Raw genomic sequence first — 18,643 nt, forward strand, 5'->3', positions numbered from 1 at the left:
TTTTTTTATCAATTTAATTTAATTTAATTTAATTTAATTTAATTAACTTTGCAGTGATATGGACTCAACACTGCATAGCTTATCCCATTATTGTACTGTTTTTATTTAATTTGAGGTAAATCGGTCTCCAAATGCAAGATTGAAATATATTGAAAGATTGATTTTATTTTTAAACACATGAAGGAAACTTAAAAAAACATTATAAACTGTGTTATAAACCTATTTGACAGAGTATTGACACTCAATGACAATTATATTTGTACCACTGTAGTTGAGGTCAAGAAAAATATTCATGATTGATTTATTCATAAAACAAACACTTAATGACATTTTAATGACAAATTCAATTTGTATCACTGGTAAAAAGTGGTCAGTTATGTTGCGTTGGTAATGTCAATTGTTTTGACAAGTTATGATGTATTGGTTAATGTCAAGTTGTCATAACAAAGACATTTCAAACAATGTCATCTTTGCATTAAAAATGACATAATTGACACGTGCTGTTAACATGAAGAGGATTTTATGCATGTTTATTCGAATGTGTCATGTCAGTCAAGTAAAATGTTACCCATTTGTTTCCTTTTTGGTGACTATCATCGTTCAAATCTAAAAGCCACCATGATGCAACCATTTCTATAATGGAAATAACAGAAATAAATTTGTTGACACCAAAGCTAATAAACCCCAATAAATCTCAATAAAAAAACACAACAAACCAAATTTATTTAATGTTTTAATAATCCTTGTCATTACTGTGAACAGCCAAGAATTGTGCGTCCTAAAATTGTATATAACAGCTAATATGCACAGTACATGAGAAGCTACTAAAATCTACAATGGGCTCCGGTTGTGAATCGTGGGGTACCAGTGAACATTCCCTTGAAATAATGTAATGAAGGATGATGTACAGTACAAGAAAGAATATATACAGAAAATGCAGATTTCAATACCATTAAACATTTTTCTCATAAATATAATACTGATGGCCCCTCTTAGACCTAAATAAAAACATGCCATGAGTCCGGTGATGCAATTCTGTACACTAATGCTGCTGCCTTTCTGAACATATCAGTTTAAATGGACATAAGTGAATTAAACAATATTATACAGTTTTTAAAGCATTCCTAAAAGAAAGGGACAGTTCACGTAAAAATGAAATTTTTATTTACACACCCTTGTATCATTTCAAAGCCATATCATTTACCATGTTATGTGGAATTAAAAGTGAATGGTGAGCACAGATCACATTGGTCTTCCTGCACTTTTGTGTTAAGTCATATGGGTTTATCACAATTTTTATTTTTGGGTAAACCGTCTCTTTAAATACACATGTTCAAATTATTTTAGCAGAGCAGGAATATGAAAGGGCAAACAACTCGATGACGGTTTTCATCATCAGGTGAAGATTTCAGTAAATCATGAGTTAATATCAGACATATATTGGACAGAAGTGTGTAAATTATTTTGATACTGATGTGTGCGGCTCCTTTGGTAAACCCTATACTGAACGCATCAATTCCCACCCAGATACAGTAACACGCAACACCTTCTGTTAGGGGATAGCATACACACATCCCTGAGCGGACTTTCTGAATGTGATATGTGAGGTCATTTTCTAAACTAACTTTAAAAGACACTATTGGCCAAAAAGAGAAAAAAGGTACAAGGCGGTGGGTGATCATGCAGAGGTGCTGTGGATTGAATTGTGCATTTGGCTAGCAGGTGAACCCCACGCTTAAAATGATCATGTGTATACAAGACCCAGAACGCAACGTTCAGATTTATGCTTTTTAAGAATATAATGCAGAAAAATGTATATAAAGTCAGAAGCATTGCTATTAAAGAAATCAATGCATTGATTAAATTTTAAAACTGTACAAAACAGAAAACCATATATTAAGTTCTCGCGGCCAGGTGTATTTTACAACATATTTGACTTGTGTAAAGAAGGTACTCTGGTGCTTGGCACATACAAAGAGGGTTAGTACTACACGACGTAACAGATATTCGAGGTGACTTGCCCTTTCTGGAGGTATGACTGTTAAATAATTACTGCACAGAAACAATAAACTAAACCTAAAACATAAATAAGAAGAGATCATACCTTTAGTGGAAAAGTGAGAAACTAAATCACAACAAGCTAAAAAAAAAGCCACACGCATGGATGGGGGGGAGGTATACACAGAGAAGAAAATAAAGGCAATGAAATATACAGCATGCTTTGAAATGTGCCAATAGGTAAAACATTATTAGAACGATCAAACAATAAAGTAAAGATGTTTAAAAAGACAGCTGAGATGAAGGAGATGTTAGACTACACGTCAAAAAGCACCCAAATTTGTATAAATTTAGAAAACCTCAACATACGACACACATTATCAGTAACAGTCCCGTTACGTGACAAAGGATTTGAAATTCAAACCCCGGGCCGTAGTGCACAGAGCAAACATAAAAGTGAGTAAGAGAGAGCAAATACAACGAAATGCTTTCTATCGACTTCTCCCGGCTGCTCTCTGGGTCTCAGGTGGTGCGTGCGCAGCGCTAATGTGACTTTTGGGAGCGTACCGCCTGTAGTGACTTTGATTTTTAAGTTGAAACACGGTTATAAGTTTATTGCAAAGTGCGCTCGGCATTGTTTGAGGGCAGCGTGGCATGCAGGGGGGTCACCAGTAAAATGAGCGTGACAGGAAGTTAGCGGCCGTGTTCAGCCAGCTCACGCCGTCTTGAGTGGAGCCCAGTCGTGTCACGGCCTTGTGCGGCTCCTGAGACGGGCTCTCGTCTTCCGGCAGGTAATCTGGCAAATGTGTGTTCTGCTCTACAACCACATCAGAGTCCTCCTGGAATGGCATTACAACCTGGAGAAAAAGCAATGGGCAAAGGGAAGCTACATGAGCAGACTGCATGGTAGCGCATACAATTGGTAGCGCATTAGGTTATAGGTCATGGGTTTGATCATTTAGCAAACACACACATACTGATAAAAAGATCTGATTGAATGCACTGCAAGTCGCTTTGGATAAAAGCATCTGCCGAATGCATACATGAAGTATACAAAATGTTTTACTAGGATCTGGCTAAAATATTTAATATTTACAAAATTATTTTTATGCAATGTGTTTGTGCTTTATTACTGTAAAATAAATGCCGATTGTTTTGATATTTTATGATAGAATGCAACGACACTCATGCATTATTAATTGTGCTTTCAGAAATTGAGCTTTTTCCTTAACAATACTCTCAAATTTTTTTTTTTGGTGTCTGGACCTCAGATCATAACACAAAGCAATTGTGCCACCTGCTGGATAACAAGGGAACTACATAGTAATGCAGCATCCAAGACCATCAAAATATTGGTCACACGAGGTCACAACTGTGCTGCTGCAGGTAGAGATCGCCCTTCCAAATGAACCAAAGTGGACATATTATATATGTTTTTATGTAATCCGGCTGTCTGTTCTTGCGGCGCTGCATTAAGTCGAACACACGTAGTAACTCCTCAAACAAAATATTAAAGGATTAGTTCATTTTCTAAAAAGAAATCCAGATAATTTACTCACCACCATGTCATCCAAAATGTTGATGTCTGTCTTTGTTCAGTTGAGAAGAAATTATGTTTTTTTTGAGAAAAACATTACAGGATTTTTCTCATTTTAATGGACTTTAATGGACCCCAATACTTAACAGTTTTAATGCAGTTTAATAGGACTCTAAACGATCCCAAATGAGGCATAAGGGTCTTATCTAATGAAACGATTGTCATTTTTGACAAGAAAAATAAATAATATGCACTTTTAAACCACGACTTCTCTTCTTCCTCCGGCTGACGAGCCAGCGCGATCTCACATAATTGCGTAATGACGTGGAAAGGTCACGTGTTACATATATGAAACGCACATTTGCGGACCATTTTAAACAATAAACTGACACAAAGACATTAATTAGTATCATTCGACATACAACAACGTCGGAGCGGTCCTCTTTCTCCACACTTGTAAACACTGTGACGTAGTTTCCGTGACCTCTTGGCATGATGACGTATTACGTGAGATCACATTGGCACGTCACAGGACCGGTGATGGATGAGAAGTTGTGGTTTAAAAGTGCAAATTTTTTTTAAGTATTTAAGTATTGGGGTCCATTAAAGTCCATTAAAATGAGAAAAATCCTGGAATGTTTTCCTCAAAAAAACATAACTTCTTCTCGACTGAACAAAGAAAGAAATCAACATTTTGGATGACATGGTGGTGAGTAAATTATCTGGATTTTTTTAAGTAAATTGACTAATCCTTTAAGGTAGATATGCTAAATGCAGCTTGAGTCAACATGCCAAATTGCAATGCGTGCAATATTTAGCCGTCTCACCAAAAATTCATGGTCTGAAAGCACATTAAAATTAAGTTGTGGGACCAAATCATTCTTAAGTTGCATTTAATATTATTAATACACTTATTGTTTTGCATTCATAGAAGAGAATAGATATCATAGATAATATTAACCTCAGCTCCATCTTCTCCCTTCACCACTTGCTGTGCCGTCATGACTTTGGTTGCAGCTATAGCAGTTCCCAATGCCTGAATCATAAAAAAATTAATCTATCATTACTAAAGTTCATTTTTAATGATTTAAACTACAGTTTCAGTATTGTGAACTATGAAACATGCAGACTAAAGAACAAATATCACAGAAAAAGCAAAGGCTTTGTGAAGCTTAACAGAGGTTTTGGTCTGATGTTGCTTTTTAGATACTGATCCTGGACTTACTTCGGCCTTCAGATCAGAACGGATCCTGACCACACATCTCTTCACTGCCATCTGGAAAGTAAAGCTGATGACTCCTTTGATCTTTAGCAAGGCCTCCTCACAGAGACTTCTACGAGTCTGTCATAAATACAATCAGAGTTTTACCAAAGTCACATGGAGTTCATCGTGTTTGTTTCATTGTCCACATTAAAAAAAAAGTGTGTGGGTTGTAAGCTAACATACGGTAAGCTAAAAAAGTGGGATGTCAGGTGATGGTTACCGAATCGTCAAGCCCGTTGATTTGAAGCACCACTGTTTTGGCCCGTTTGTTCGTTGCTCCCAGGAAGAACTGTGCTTTTCTTCGGCACGAGGCGGCCGCTTGAGCTTTTTCGGCCTCTGCGCTACTGGAGTTCTGCAGGATCTCGTAGATCTCAGATGCCAGCAGCTTGGTCTCGCCCGGCGATGTCCCCCTAGACAAACACATCACAGTTTACTGCAGGATTCACAACACAACACCAACTGATAAAAAATGCACTTGTACAGGGGAAGAAAAAAAGTTTAATCAAAGAAAAGACAAAGAAAATGCTGACCATGACTCAAATACATTGGCACCATTTAAATTATACAGATTCCAAAATCAGCTATAATAAAATAAAACGTCAATAACAAATACAAGGATAACACATCTCATGACAAAACATACAAGGCAACTAGTCAAAAGACATGCAAGAACCAATGACATTAGATGTTGTGCCGCATGCTGGCCCCCCTGGGGATATCTTGACAGAAATGCAATATAATATACATAACTAACTATATTATCAGTGGTGTATAAAGAAGACCTTACGTTTTTATTACCTTAGAATGACCTGCTTTAATCTCCATACACCGCGGGTCTCCTTACAAAAAAAGGCTCTGACATGTTTCAACAGTAACCCTAAATGGACAAACTGCTCTACAGACTGCGTTTCGTCCTTACGTCGTCTCAAACGGTGACTTGTTTGTCCTGTGGCAGCTGCCGTAGGTTCTCTTTGCATTTCGAAATTGAGGTTGGTTGCAATTCGCAATCTCACCACTAGATGCCGCTAAAACCCACATGGGACCTTCAAAGGATGCTGTATTTTAATCTACAAGAAGTTCAAAAAAAGGCCCCTTTTGAAAATCTCCTAATTTTACATTTCTCAAAAATATGACCATAAAAATGTGTAATTCTGATGGAGTATTAAAAAACTGAAATTGAAATAGGTTTGTCATCATTCTGCTTTACGGCCAACATGCAGCTGGTGCATGTTTGTGCAAAGCCTGATGATTCATGTTATCCCAGCGGGATTTGAGAACGGTCCAAAGAGCATCTTGTGGAAGCCAGGAAATCTGACCATTTGTACAAAAAGTTAAAGACACCAATCACCCAAATATTAAATTTCTCAGAAAATATAGTCACCCTCATGCCATTCCAAATATTTATGACTTCCTTTCTTCAACTGAACACAAATTAATTATTTTATACTAAAATTGATATATGATGTTTAACATGGCTAAGTATAACAAACAGCTCATACACCCAGTATAGCGATATACCATAAATGTTTCAATCCAAGTCAAAGCCTCATGAGCGATGTCACAAACATCTTTTTTAAAATAGCACAAAATAAAAATAAAATTCAAGACAGGGTTTTCCAAGGGACAACATGCAAGCTGGTTGAAAAGCTTACGTCTGTCCCCAATGTACATTTCTGTTGCTCAAAAGGAAGAACATAAAACATACCGATATTGACGATATTGTCTCGTCCCCAGCCCTATATTTTAGTGATTAATATTGAAATATACAGATCAGCATGTGGTGCAAGAGCTCACAGTGTATGATTTGAGAAATGAAGTCATGAACGGTCATTTAAAAAACACGGATAACAGAATTACACCAAAAACAATTAACAACCCCACAGCTTTGGAGCGCTGGCACACCACCAATACTGATGAAGGTTTGCTTCATTTCCTCTAACCATAATTTTTCACGGACTAGGGCGATACACGACCTCTACCCAATGTCGGTGTGCCTGAAATAGTGACAAGCAGCTTGCAGAACTGCAGGGCACTCCTTGATGTCTTCTGCACAAACTGAAGTGACTGGTGATTGGAAGAGGGTGGGCACGGACTCGCCCTGAGACAAGGATACGCGGCTCGCTTGCCAACCATTGGCACTTCTGTCTGCGAAGCTCCGTGTTAAACAGAAGGCACTCGCCGTCTAAATGCCTGCAGACTTTCGCACTCGAAATAAGCCAGGACTGCGGCACATGTACACATGCCTGGATCCTGCGTCTCTATACTTAGCCTTGGAGGCGTCAAATAGATGTTTAATGTAGATATGCAGTTGTATGAATATTTAAGGCATCGGTTGGCATCCACAGAAGTGCTATTTGATCTACATGGGTAAATAAGAGAAGCTCAAATGTTGTTTTTAATGTAATTGATTCCATTGCTGTCAGTAAAGAAAGAAAATGTATAAAACACAAATATTGGCAAACCTACATCTCTCCTTTATAAAATAAAGAGAAATCATAAATAAAATATGTAAATGATAAAGTTGTCTCTTTGATTGACCTCAAAAGGGAGAAAAAACAAAAATGCATTTTACGCACAGTTTGCATCAAGCTTTAACAGCAAACTTGCATCATCACACCCATTTAGTTTCAAAACAGACAGTGTTGCATGTGACAGGGCGACCTTTCTTCTGCTCTAAAAATCTGCCCACAACACGCATTTGCCTAAACGAAAAATTGCACGATGAGGTTTTCTGTGAAAGCTTAAAGCGACGTTCATGTGCCTTTATGTTTTGTGGCACCATGACAGGAATGACTTACTTCTGCATGATGTTTTGCAAGCTCAGCATCATCCCCAGCTCGCCCATCATCTTCTCCCTGTTGGGACGGCATTCTGCCAGGTAACGCACTGCCTGGAATGACACAAAACCATTGAGGGTCAATGTGGCCATTACACAAGCTTACAGCCAGGAACCGCTGCGATAACACATTTACTAACTGCACACAGAGAACCGCCCGGGTGACGGGTCACTGTTATAAGGTGTGTGTGGGCTAAAGAGAGGGTTATTTAAATGATCTTTGTTTCTTTCACATATCATACCTGTACAGACTTAATGTTGTGATTTAGGTAAAACACAAGATATCACTTTCTTAGAGAAAAAGGACAAAAGGGGAGATGACCGGCCTGCCTGCAGAGCGTGGCATTTCTGTGGAAGTGTACAACAGAGTACATGGCCGATTTGGACAGCAGGTGGCAGTCATGTGACTCACATGTCTATAGACAAGCTCTAAGAGGCTGTTTACACTTGGCATTAACATGCGTTTTCTTCGATCGGATCACAAGTGGACGACGTTAATGCCAGGTGTAAACGGTGTTCAAAACATTTTGAACGCGTCCACTTTTGACCACTTTCAACCACATTCAGGGGCTGTTTACACTTGGTATTAAGATGTGTTTTCATCGATCGGATCACAAGTGGACGAGAGAGACCCATCACCTTTACACCTGGTATTTAAATCCGTCTCTTTTGTTCACATTCGACCGCTTCTGTCCTGAATACTGTGAGGGGGTGGTCTGTGAGACTGTGGGCGAGTCTCATTCAAACGCGAGCGGGAGTAATTATGAGTTTATATGGACGCAAACTAATATTATCGAAGTACGCTGCTTGTTTAGCAAGTAAACATGCTGCACAGTGTTTTGTATGTTTATATGTTAGGGCTTTCTCTGAATTTTCAGCGCAGTTGATGAAATAGGATCGCGCAACTTTCACACGCTTTCAAAACAAAACTACGGAGATCAGCCGCTTTAGTTTTATCAATGACAGGCTAAAAATAGCACTGTTCACAGTCAGAAAAGTTGTCAGAAAATACATAAAACTTGTGTTTAGTACCTCAGATTAGATAAATGGGTGGAGAGAAGGCGGTCGCGTGTGGCTGTTCGAACACATTCATCCACATGTGCATTTACACAAGCAAAAGCAATCCGATCGAAAGTGGTTTCGACTACCTCTGAATGTGGTTGAAAGTGGTCGAAAGTGGACGCGTTCAAAACGTTTTGAACACAGTTTACACGTGGCATTGACGTCGTCCACTTGTGATCCGATCGACGAAAATGCATGTTAATGCCAAATGTAAACAGCCTCTTAGAGGTAGTCGAAACCCCTTTCGATCGGATCGCTTTTGCTTTTGTAAACGCACATGTGGATGAATGTGTTCGAACAGCCACACGCGACCGCCTTCTCTCCGCCCATTTATCTAATTTGAGGTACTAAACACAAGTTTTACGTCTTTTCTGACTTCTGGCGTGAACACACTGTGAACAGCGATATTTTTATCCTTTCATTGATAAAACTAAAGCTTCTGATCTCCGTAGTTTCGTTTTGAAAGCGTGTGAAAGTTGTGCGATCCTATTTCATCAATTGCGCTGAAAATTCAGAGAAAGCTCTTACATACACATGTACAAAACTCTGTGCAGCATGTTTACTTACTACACAAGCAGCGGACTTCGACATAATATTATTTCACGTCCATATAAACTCATAATTACTCCCACTCGCCTTTGAATGACAGCAGAGAGACTCGCTCACCGTCTCACAGACCATCCCCTCACAGTATTCAGGACAGAAGCGGTCGAATGTGGACAAAAGAGACGGATTTAAATACCAGGTGTAAACGTGATGTGTCTCTCTCGTCCACTTGTGATCCGATCGATGAAAACACATCTTAATACAAAGTGTAAAAAGCCCCTAAATCATGTGAGCATCACCTGATGGGTTGATATGAATTCTTTTATTTAAGTCAACTGAATGCAATAAATCAAAATCTGTAAAAATGAATCTGAATTGACAAAATTATAAAAGCTAAAGTTTGGACACACCTGGACAAAAACCCTTTAACCTAAAGTTTAACCCTTATACAATGATAACAAAAAATCAACATAATGTACAATAATCAACTGTATAATATCATGAATGTCATATGCAAACTTCAAAAAAATGAAAAAGCAAAACCAGTTGTGAATTTTGCAAGAAAAACAAGTGGAGGCAAACAATGTTCACAAATACAGCATCACCACCAACCACCTGTAGTAACATAACATACAATATATTTCTCGAAAACTACAAAAGTAAGAATGTCTGCTTGGGATGAAGTTAAATGAAATCGTTAAACCTACCAATAGCGCAGAGTAGACCACTTGTGGATTGGGGTGGTCAAGGAACAGAATGAGGCCCGGCAAGCAGCCTTGATCTTCAACGATAGCTCGCCTATTGAGGGGGTCAGCAGCCAAATCCCTTAGTTGATTCACCACAGCCAAGACATCAGGCTCCGCACTCATGGTGCTTCCACACCAAGGGCCATGCACATCAAACTCAATGATCTAAACTGAGGGGAGAACAAGACAACGTCATAATGTGAAAACATGAGATTAACCGTACAAAATATTGAGCCAGTACCATTGGCAAGTAATAGAATCAGGACCGATACAGAGAAAGCAATGTGTCTGATTGGCTGATAATAGGGCGATATAACACAAATGTAATTACAGTAGGAGAAAAACAAACAATCTTGCTGAAATTGAATAAACATTTAAGTATAATATTTATGAAAATACTCTTAAAAATATATAATAATTATAAATATACCCTTAAAAATATATAATAATTATAAATATACCCTTAAAAATATATATATTTATAAATATATCCTTAGAAATATAAAATATTAATAAATATACCCATAGAAATATATAATATTAATAAATATACCCTTAGAAAAATATAATATTTATAAATAAATAATTTAAAATATAATATTTATAAATATACCCTTAACAATATATAATATTTATAAATATACCCTTAAAAGTATATACTATTTATAAATATACCCTTAAAAATATATTATATTTTTAAATATAAGTGAATAATAATTGGTTATTTTATGGTCTGTCAGATTTTGGCATTACATCTTTTTTTTATTAGAATAACAAATATAGGTTAAAGATACTGATAAAAAAAATCCAAATAGCAGCCGATATATTGGCTACAACAATCACTAAATCTCATGGCATATTAATATGTACAATTGTGCTGCCCCAGATTATTTTGAATGTACAATTTTCATACACCACTGAATTTGCATATCAAATACCTTCAAACATATCATGCTACTACCACAGTACATCTAAAAAACATGGTATTACTATGGTATCTCTGGTCTGTCTCATGTATAAAATACTGCAATTAATTAATGTGTTAGAAATACACAGGGTGACGTCATTCAGTCAACACTGAACGTTGATCTCTTTTGCATCGATTGACCGATACCATAAACACGTGGCACGACATTGGCTTTTAAAGGACACTGTATGGCCCATAATGGGTATGATGATCATACCTACACTTGCACAATACAGAAGAATAACGAGGGCCATTATGGGGCCTCTGCTAACCTGCTAACACTAGCCACCTTTATCGCATCACAAAGCAAATGACAATCTAAGCCGTGAGAAATTATTAAAACAGCACGTAAAACCAAACGTTTGAATTGAGGATGATCGTTCAAATATTGTTTATATATACAAATATTCAATACGAATTCAAGAAGACCACAAACAATGGCAACACTTAGAAGAGAACCCCGATTTCATCTCATACACATACAGTTAACATATAGATGTAGCTAATAAACATTAAAAGAAGGATCTATGTATTTTATTGTGATCTGCGTTGTGTAAATCCTGTTAACCTTGTGTATGTGTGTTGTGGCACAGCTGTCCACGCATAACCTTACAGAAACACGCCCAGACGACTCCTCGGTTCAGACGAGTCTCTTTAAATAAATGAATCCAGTCTGCCGTCGACTCAACTGTTGATAAATACGAAATTAAAAGAGGTTCGTATGATGTCAGTAAATATGGTTTAAATTTTCATGACAGCTGTAGTTCTGTCAGGTTTATTTGGCCATTATCTGCGGACCACTCATCAACCCGTGCATCACTTCCTGGATTCAGACGTTCTGATTGGAGGATATAGGATTTGACGCTACGTGTTCTTAACCAATAAACAAGGGTTTTACTGAGAGACACCACAGCTGTGATTTTAAGAGAAGTAGTTCATTGTGTATTCCACAAAAAATGTTTTGTTTAAGCACCTGCAATATTGAAAAAAGCACAAAATGTTATTTTTATAATGAAGATGTAAGTTTCTGTACACTGTGCAATTCTTCAATAAAAAAAGTGTATTCCACAAATCTATTTGCTCTTTGTTTTTAAGTGAAAACACCAAGTATTCCACTACTGCTTATTGTGTGCAATTTTTTAATAGCATTGGTTAAATGTTTATCTTCATAACTCATTTGTTACAAATAGGGTAACCAAAAATTTATTTCAGGAAAATACACAAATTATTTTCTGTTATACATTTTATTGTAGGTTTAAGACATTTATGTAAGCTGCTCTTGCACTTGAAAATAGTGCAACATTTTCTGACGTTGTGAAGTGTCTATTAATGAACATATATTCTTCAATTTTGATTTGCATTTCTACAATTTAATATTTTGGGTATTTATAGTACGATGAGCTTATTAATAATTAAGCTTATTTGTTTCATTTGCTTATTTAATTATTAGTCAAATGTCACAAAAAGTCATGTGTCTTTGATTAAATATTTGTTTTCTTTACCCCCCCCCCCTCTCTATGTTAAGTATACAAAACTTAAAACGAAAAACATAATGCCGTTAATTCGTTACGTGTGAAACGAATGTATTTGTTTATTAATAGCCTATGTTTTATGCTAGGCTAATATCTTTTTTGTATAGCAAATATTAAAAGTATTTTACACGTTTTACAAGTGTTAACATGTTTTTTTCACAAGTGCTCCTTAGTAAAATCAAAGGTTTTACAATGCATGACGAAAAGAATGGATGAAACTGGTACATGTGTGACGGAATTGAATAAAAACAATTGGAATTTTCACTTTAATATGTACACCAAAGCCAGTTGTGATACAAAATTCCAAAAAGCGTGTTTCTCTGTCGTTCACTGGGAGGCGGTATTAACACGCCGCGTGTATGTGAGTCATAGCAATCTTCTGATTGGCTAGTTGAACTGGCTTTTCCCTCGTATAAACCAATGGATGATTAAGCAATTCTAAGACCCGCCTATTATTTAAACATTCTCAATGTTTATTGGTCAATGCTGCAAAGCTTCGCCCTACCGTTCCCCTCTCGAAAAAACACAGGTTACTTGCTGCTAGCATTAGCATAGCACATGCAGGATAACATTGGAAGTTTGTTACATTACAGGTTAGGCTACGCGGTAAGTGTAACGTTGATATTTCCCTACTGTGGCCTTTTAGAAGTCCCAACAACCTTCGTTTTACACAAATTATATCTATTTGAACGGTCACGGAAACAATATATGAGCGTTTTTGTATTTCAAACATAATTAGCAAACTGTTGGCAAAGTTTTAGTAAGCTCACTATGTGGTTGGTGCAGTATTTGTTAATGACAAAACTGAAACTTTACCACTACTCATATGTTTTAAGATGAACCAACTAGGAAATGGTTTAATACCACAGTATATTTTCTGAATGTCAAGGTGAACTGTCAGCATGGAAACCATGGCTGGTGTAACGTTAGGGTGACCATTCAGGGCGGCGTTTTCCAGAAAAGGAGAAACGGAAACAAAATATCACGCCTGTTTAAAGTAGGGAAATTTGGCAGTTAACAAATATAAGGGTTTTGTGTAGACAACCAGTGTACACTTAAATTTTTTAACTCAAGTACAACACAAATATACGAGTTTAAGCTAATACCACAATAGTAATAATGAAGTAGTACCAAATAACTGATTTGTCTATTCATTATTAATTTACAGGGCTTTGATTTGAAGATGATCTAACACAGGTTATCAATGAAGAGACAGGATGAGCAGAGATCATAGACACATTGAAATGGACCTGGTAAGCTTATAGATGTGTTAATACAACTGTACTAGCTGTTCAACAGCAGTGATTTAAAGAAATGATGATCTTTATGTCTCTTCCAGGCTTTAGGATCATCAAAGCCTTATGGATCATCTAGAAGTATCATCAGAAGGATCGCCACAAGTCTTCCCCTGGCACCTTGCCCTCGTGTCCACTTTCAGGTACAAGCAATTTTCAATGATATTTCATGTGTGTCAGTCAGATAAGCATTCATATGATATGATATACATTATTTTCTAGTTATTATTATTATACATTTTTGTCATGATTTTAACAGCATTAGAATAGACACTACTCGTGCATCTTCAGCATCTTTAAAAATGTCTCATTGTTTCCATTATTTTCTTATGGCTTTTAAATCCTTTCATCTTTCAGTGCACCCATATCAACATACAACTTGTTCCTCTTGAATGTCTGTTTTGATTTTATTATACTTCTATACATAAACAGTCATGACTCAGACATAGTTTTCAGTTCACAAAATAAATCGAGGCTCTTTCTTTAAGCTAACATTTTTACAATGACACTCACCTTGAAACTTTTATTACTGTCTCTGTTTCTCTCCTCTGTTACCTTTTCTTCCAGCTGTCCTCTATAAGGAATGCAGATTATCTGCTTTAGGTTAGTTCATTCTTGGAAATTTTGGGCAAAGAAGCTTAAAGCACATTTTGCCTTTAAGATGCTTGGCACTAAAAATGTGTAATAGCGAATGCATCTTTATCTCTTGTTGGCGCCGTTGAATGACAAAGCTGTACTTGCTTATGTGACACTTTAAACTGGTTTTCCTAGTGTTGTTTATTCTGATGTGGCTGTGATAACATTAAATGCTTGCTTTGTATATGTGCATGAGTTTGTTGTGTGTTGTATGAACGAGTGTAATACGCCTTGATGGTGCCATTATAAACTGTCCTTAAATCTGTTATTGGGGTATGTAGCTTCATCCATTCGCTCCTGGAGCGGGTTTCCTGAACATTTCAGATGGACATGTGGCCACATTTGCTGATGTGGGCTGGATTGATAGAGAAGAGAGTGATGTGGCTGGTGGAAATAGGTGAGAAGATGAACTAAAATGAAATTCAGTATTTTGGTAAACGTCATGAAATCAAAATTTACCCCATTTACTTGATTCAAAACAGTGTTCTTGTAGCTTAATTGGTAGAGCATTGTGTTAGCACAGCAAAGGTCATGGGTTCGATTTTGAGGGATCACACATTAAGTACAGTAAAGTACAGTACATAGCCTAAATGCACTGTAAGTCACTTTAGAAAAAAAAAACATGTGACCCTGGACAACAAAATCGGCCATAAGGGTCAAACTTTTTTAAATTGAGGTTTATACATCATCAGAAATGTGAATAAATAAGCTTTCCATTTATGTAGGTTTGTTTTGATGGGACAAAATTTGGTCGAGATACAACTTTTTGAAAATCTGAGGGTGCAAAATATTAAGAAAATCATCTTTAAAGTTGTCCAAATTAAGTCCTTTTCAACACATATTACTAATGATGAATATATTTTTGATATATTTACCGTAGGACATTTTTACTAAATATCTTCATTTGAACATGATCTTTACTTAAAGGTAAACACCACCGTTTTTCAATATTTTACTATTTTATACCTCAACTTAGACAAATTAATACATACCTATCTTCAATGCATGCACTTTTAATCTTTGTACAGCATCTCGTGAATGTGTTAGCATTTAGTCTAGCCCCATTCATTCCTATGGCTCCAAACAGGGATGAATTTAGAAGCCACCAAACACTTCCATGTTTTTCCTATTTAAAGACTGTTACATGAGTAGTTACACGAGTAAGTATGGTGGCACACAATAAAACTTTTGTTTGGAGCCATAGGAATGAATGGGGCTAGGCTAAATGCTAACACATTGAAGAAGCACTGTACAAAGATTAAAAGTACATGCTTTGAAAAGAGATAGGTATGTATTCATTTGTCTAAGTTGAGGAAAGAACATGGTAAAATATTGAAAAACTGTGGTGTTTTCCTTTAACATCCTAAAGTTTTTTTTTTTTTTGCTTTAAAAAAATCAATAATTTTGACCCACACAATGTATTGTTGGCTATTGCTACAAAAATACCCATGCGACTTGTGACTGGTTTTGTGGTCCAGGGTCACCAATGTAAATGTAATTTTATGGTCCTCTTTTGCACAATTCTTTGTCAGTTCTTATTGGGTAAAATCGAGTCCCACTCATTTTTCCTGTTGTCGTCTATCCAAAGTTATTTAAAAATATCACATTATACAAGTAAAATTTCATTTGTTTATTTTATCGAATGTGTCTACAATGTAGTTACCATTTGTTATTGTATCTATCTTGAATATAACTTTCATTCTCAAAACGCAGGTTTGAGGCCAATTCTGGCTTGTTGTTACGCACCCAGCAGCGCAGACCCCTAAGACGACAGCGATCATTGCCCAGCCTGCATCAGACCGAACCAGCGTCACAGAGTCAGACGATCATCAACGATGAAGCCATTCAGAAGATCAGCGTTCTCGAGTCAGAGCTGGCCAAACTCAGACAACAAATCGCACAGATAGTTTTAGCACAGGAGCAAAGCGCACAATCTGCAGGTAAGATAAGTTTTCTATAAATAAATTAATTATATTTTATAGCTTGCCGTTAGTTAATAAAACCTCAATATTTTAATTATAATTAAGCTCCAGCTCCAGGTGGTCCTCCCTTACCCCCGACTTCTTCACCCATGACTCCCATCCCACCACCGCCCCCTCCACCACCTCCTCCTCCGTGCCCCGCCCCTGGCATACAGAGAAGCTATTCTGCCATTGACCTCATAAGAGAGCGCCGTGGAAAGAAGGTGGGACAGAACACAGTACTGGACCCTGAACCTAAAAAGCCAGAACCCCTAAATATGTTAGATGTGCTGAAAGACATGGGTAAAGTGAAGCTACGCTCTGTTAAAAGGTACATTTGAGCCTACATTGAAGTGAGTTTAGGTGCTTTACTATTACAAAGGACTAGGGCTGCATAACGATTAATCGTGATTAATCGTTTGCAGAATAAAAGTTTTTGTTTACATCATATATGTGTGTGTACTGTGTATAATAATGTTGTATAAATAAATATACACACATGCATGTATAATTTTAAGAAAAAAATATTTATAAATTAAATATTTATATATAATATAAATTATTTATAAATATAAAAATTTATATACACATGTAAATACGCCTTAAATATCTACATGTATGTGTATTTATTTATGCATAATTATTATACAAAGTACACACACATATATGATGTAAACAAAAACTTTTATTCTGCAAACGATTAATCACGATTAATCGTTATGCAGCCCTACAAAGGACCATTAACATGCTTTTTATTTTCCTTTCGTTCACAGTCTTTCAGAGGATGGCAACACTAAACCCAAGCCCATTGAACCAACAGATGCCGCAGCTCTGATCGCAGAGGCCCTAAAACGCAAATTTGCTCACCGTTACCGTAGCGACAGTGAGTGTGACAGCAGTTTTAACCTGCCAGCCCCCGGAAATAAGCCTGGTGTAGAAACACCACTGGTAAGATCACTTTACCTTCCACTTCTGAAACTGTAAAGTGTTTATTAGATTGGTTTTCAACTTTTTAGTAATAATTTTGTGTTGGTGTTTTTTTTGCAGTTTGGACAGCACATGTTAAAATCAACTGGAAGGAAAAATCTTTACTAGGATGGTTACTGAAGGGACTATTCCTGTTAGCAGGTTAACCAGATGACTTTTCAGAAATATTGCAGGTTCAAATATATGAGCATGCATGTGTCAAAACACTATGTAGTCAGTCTGGTTTTCCCTGTTGGACATTAGCAGTTTTTGTGATTTTGCACTTTGAAGACATTGTCTCTGTCAGTTTGTGTTGTACTACAGTGGACCCAAGTTATCACTAATGCAAGTTGTATGTAAAATTATATGCATGTAAGGTTTTATTTGTTTTTAGTTGAATGTGTTTAAGGTCAACAATGCAAGTACCTAAACTTGTACATTTCTAATTTTAAGGGATAATAATTGAACATCAGCACCAAAGCTTTTGAATATTTCTAGTTACCGTTTTTTGTATTCACAACCCTTGTTGGTACCAAAAATGTTTTTTTAAAGGTACAATTTATAAGAAAAGTTCTTTATATTAAGACATTAATATTAAGTCTGAATGCTGCTCCTGTCACACTACCCTTAACAGTGTGCCTGAAACAATTATGAACAGTAAGTTAATTATAAATAACCCGTAGAAGGTGCTGTTTAACCTTGAAGTTTGTTTTTAGCTGCAGTGTTTTAATTTAAAATGCATTGTTTAGATTTAATTTATTTTAGAGCATTTGTTTTATTTAACAAATCACTTGAATAATGTAGTTACTTTTATGTAAAACTGGATGTGCACAGGTTACCAGTATCCATAACGCTTGCTATCTCTGCAGTCACTTTACAATATCATAAGAAATTTTGGACCGTGTTTGTACTTTTTTTAGTTTGCACATTTAAACAAAATATTAGTTTATCAACATGCCCTTATGGCGAGTAAAAGCCATTGCATTTGTATTATATAAAAGCTTTTGTAGATTGGAATAACACGTAACACCTGATGGTTACAGCACATAGTAACAGTACCTCAAAATTTAAGGGAGTTTTTTTTTTTCATTTATGTACTAAGATGACAGACACATGTTTTCACACTACATACATCCGTTTGAATGGACTTTCATTACTTAAATAAAACTACATCTGTCTATTTTTGTATTTTTTACGACATAATTTTGGACCCTGCCCCACAAAACCATAAGGGTCATATTTTTAAAATTGACATGTACATATAATCTGAATGCTGAATAATAAGCTTGTTAGGATA

The 18,643-nt window shown here is 36.4% G+C and overlaps 2 protein-coding genes across 4 annotated transcripts; one reads left to right on the plus strand and one right to left on the minus strand.

Annotated features, from left to right (window-relative positions):
- Positions 1-703: 703 nt before the first annotated feature.
- On the minus strand, positions 704-11,785 carry armc1 (armadillo repeat containing 1). 2 transcript variants are annotated; one of them, XM_065258291.1, is made up of 7 exons: positions 11,570-11,785; positions 9,951-10,159; positions 7,598-7,689; positions 5,020-5,209; positions 4,761-4,877; positions 4,497-4,571; positions 704-2,855 (listed from the first exon to the last, which is right to left on the minus strand). In XM_065258291.1, exons 2-7 carry the CDS (start codon positions 10,110-10,112, stop codon positions 2,664-2,666), a joined length of 828 nt encoding a protein of 275 aa, XP_065114363.1. In that variant the 5' UTR covers positions 10,113-10,159; positions 11,570-11,785; the 3' UTR covers positions 704-2,663. The 2 variants fall into 2 exon arrangements, with proteins under 2 accessions (XP_065114363.1, XP_065114364.1); XM_065258292.1 differs by having other exon boundaries at positions 11,525-11,785.
- A 1,219-nt stretch (positions 11,786-13,004) lies between these two features.
- mtfr1 (mitochondrial fission regulator 1) lies at positions 13,005-18,465 on the plus strand. Of its 2 annotated transcripts, none has more exons than XM_065258293.2 (8): positions 13,005-13,094; positions 13,657-13,741; positions 13,828-13,926; positions 14,701-14,816; positions 16,133-16,359; positions 16,447-16,711; positions 17,154-17,328; positions 17,428-18,464. In XM_065258293.2, the coding sequence occupies exons 2-8, from the start codon at positions 13,706-13,708 to the stop codon at positions 17,473-17,475; spliced, it is 966 nt and encodes a 321-aa protein (XP_065114365.1). In that variant the 5' UTR covers positions 13,005-13,094; positions 13,657-13,705; the 3' UTR covers positions 17,476-18,464. The 2 variants fall into 2 exon arrangements, with proteins under 2 accessions (XP_065114365.1, XP_073669204.1); XM_073813103.1 differs by lacking the exon at positions 13,005-13,094 and adding an exon at positions 13,463-13,485 and having other exon boundaries at positions 17,428-18,465.
- The last annotated feature ends 178 nt before the right edge of the window (positions 18,466-18,643 follow it).

Source organism: Paramisgurnus dabryanus, chromosome 22 (genome assembly GCF_030506205.2).
Source record: "Paramisgurnus dabryanus chromosome 22, PD_genome_1.1, whole genome shotgun sequence".
Lineage (NCBI taxonomy): Eukaryota > Metazoa > Chordata > Actinopteri > Cypriniformes > Cobitidae > Paramisgurnus > Paramisgurnus dabryanus.

Excerpts from the sequence above, each read along its gene's own strand:
- mtfr1 (XM_065258293.2), top strand. The coding sequence starts at position 13,706 with ATGAGCAGAGATCATAGACACATTGAAATGGACCTG. Across the intron at positions 13,927-14,700 it reads GCCCTCGTGTCCACTTTCAG|CTTCATCCATTCGCTCCTGG; the intron begins GTACAAGCAATT and ends TGGGGTATGTAG. Across the intron at positions 17,329-17,427 it reads CTGGTGTAGAAACACCACTG|TTTGGACAGCACATGTTAAA; the intron begins GTAAGATCACTT and ends TTTTTTTTGCAG.
- armc1 (XM_065258291.1), bottom strand. The coding sequence starts at position 10,112 with ATGAGTGCGGAGCCTGATGTCTTGGCTGTGGTGAATCAACTAAGGGAT. Across the intron at positions 4,878-5,019 it reads TCAACGGGCTTGACGATTCG|ACTCGTAGAAGTCTCTGTGA; the intron begins GTAACCATCACC and ends TATTTATGACAG. Across the intron at positions 4,572-4,760 it reads GTTCTGATCTGAAGGCCGAA|GCATTGGGAACTGCTATAGC; the intron begins GTAAGTCCAGGA and ends TTTATGATTCAG.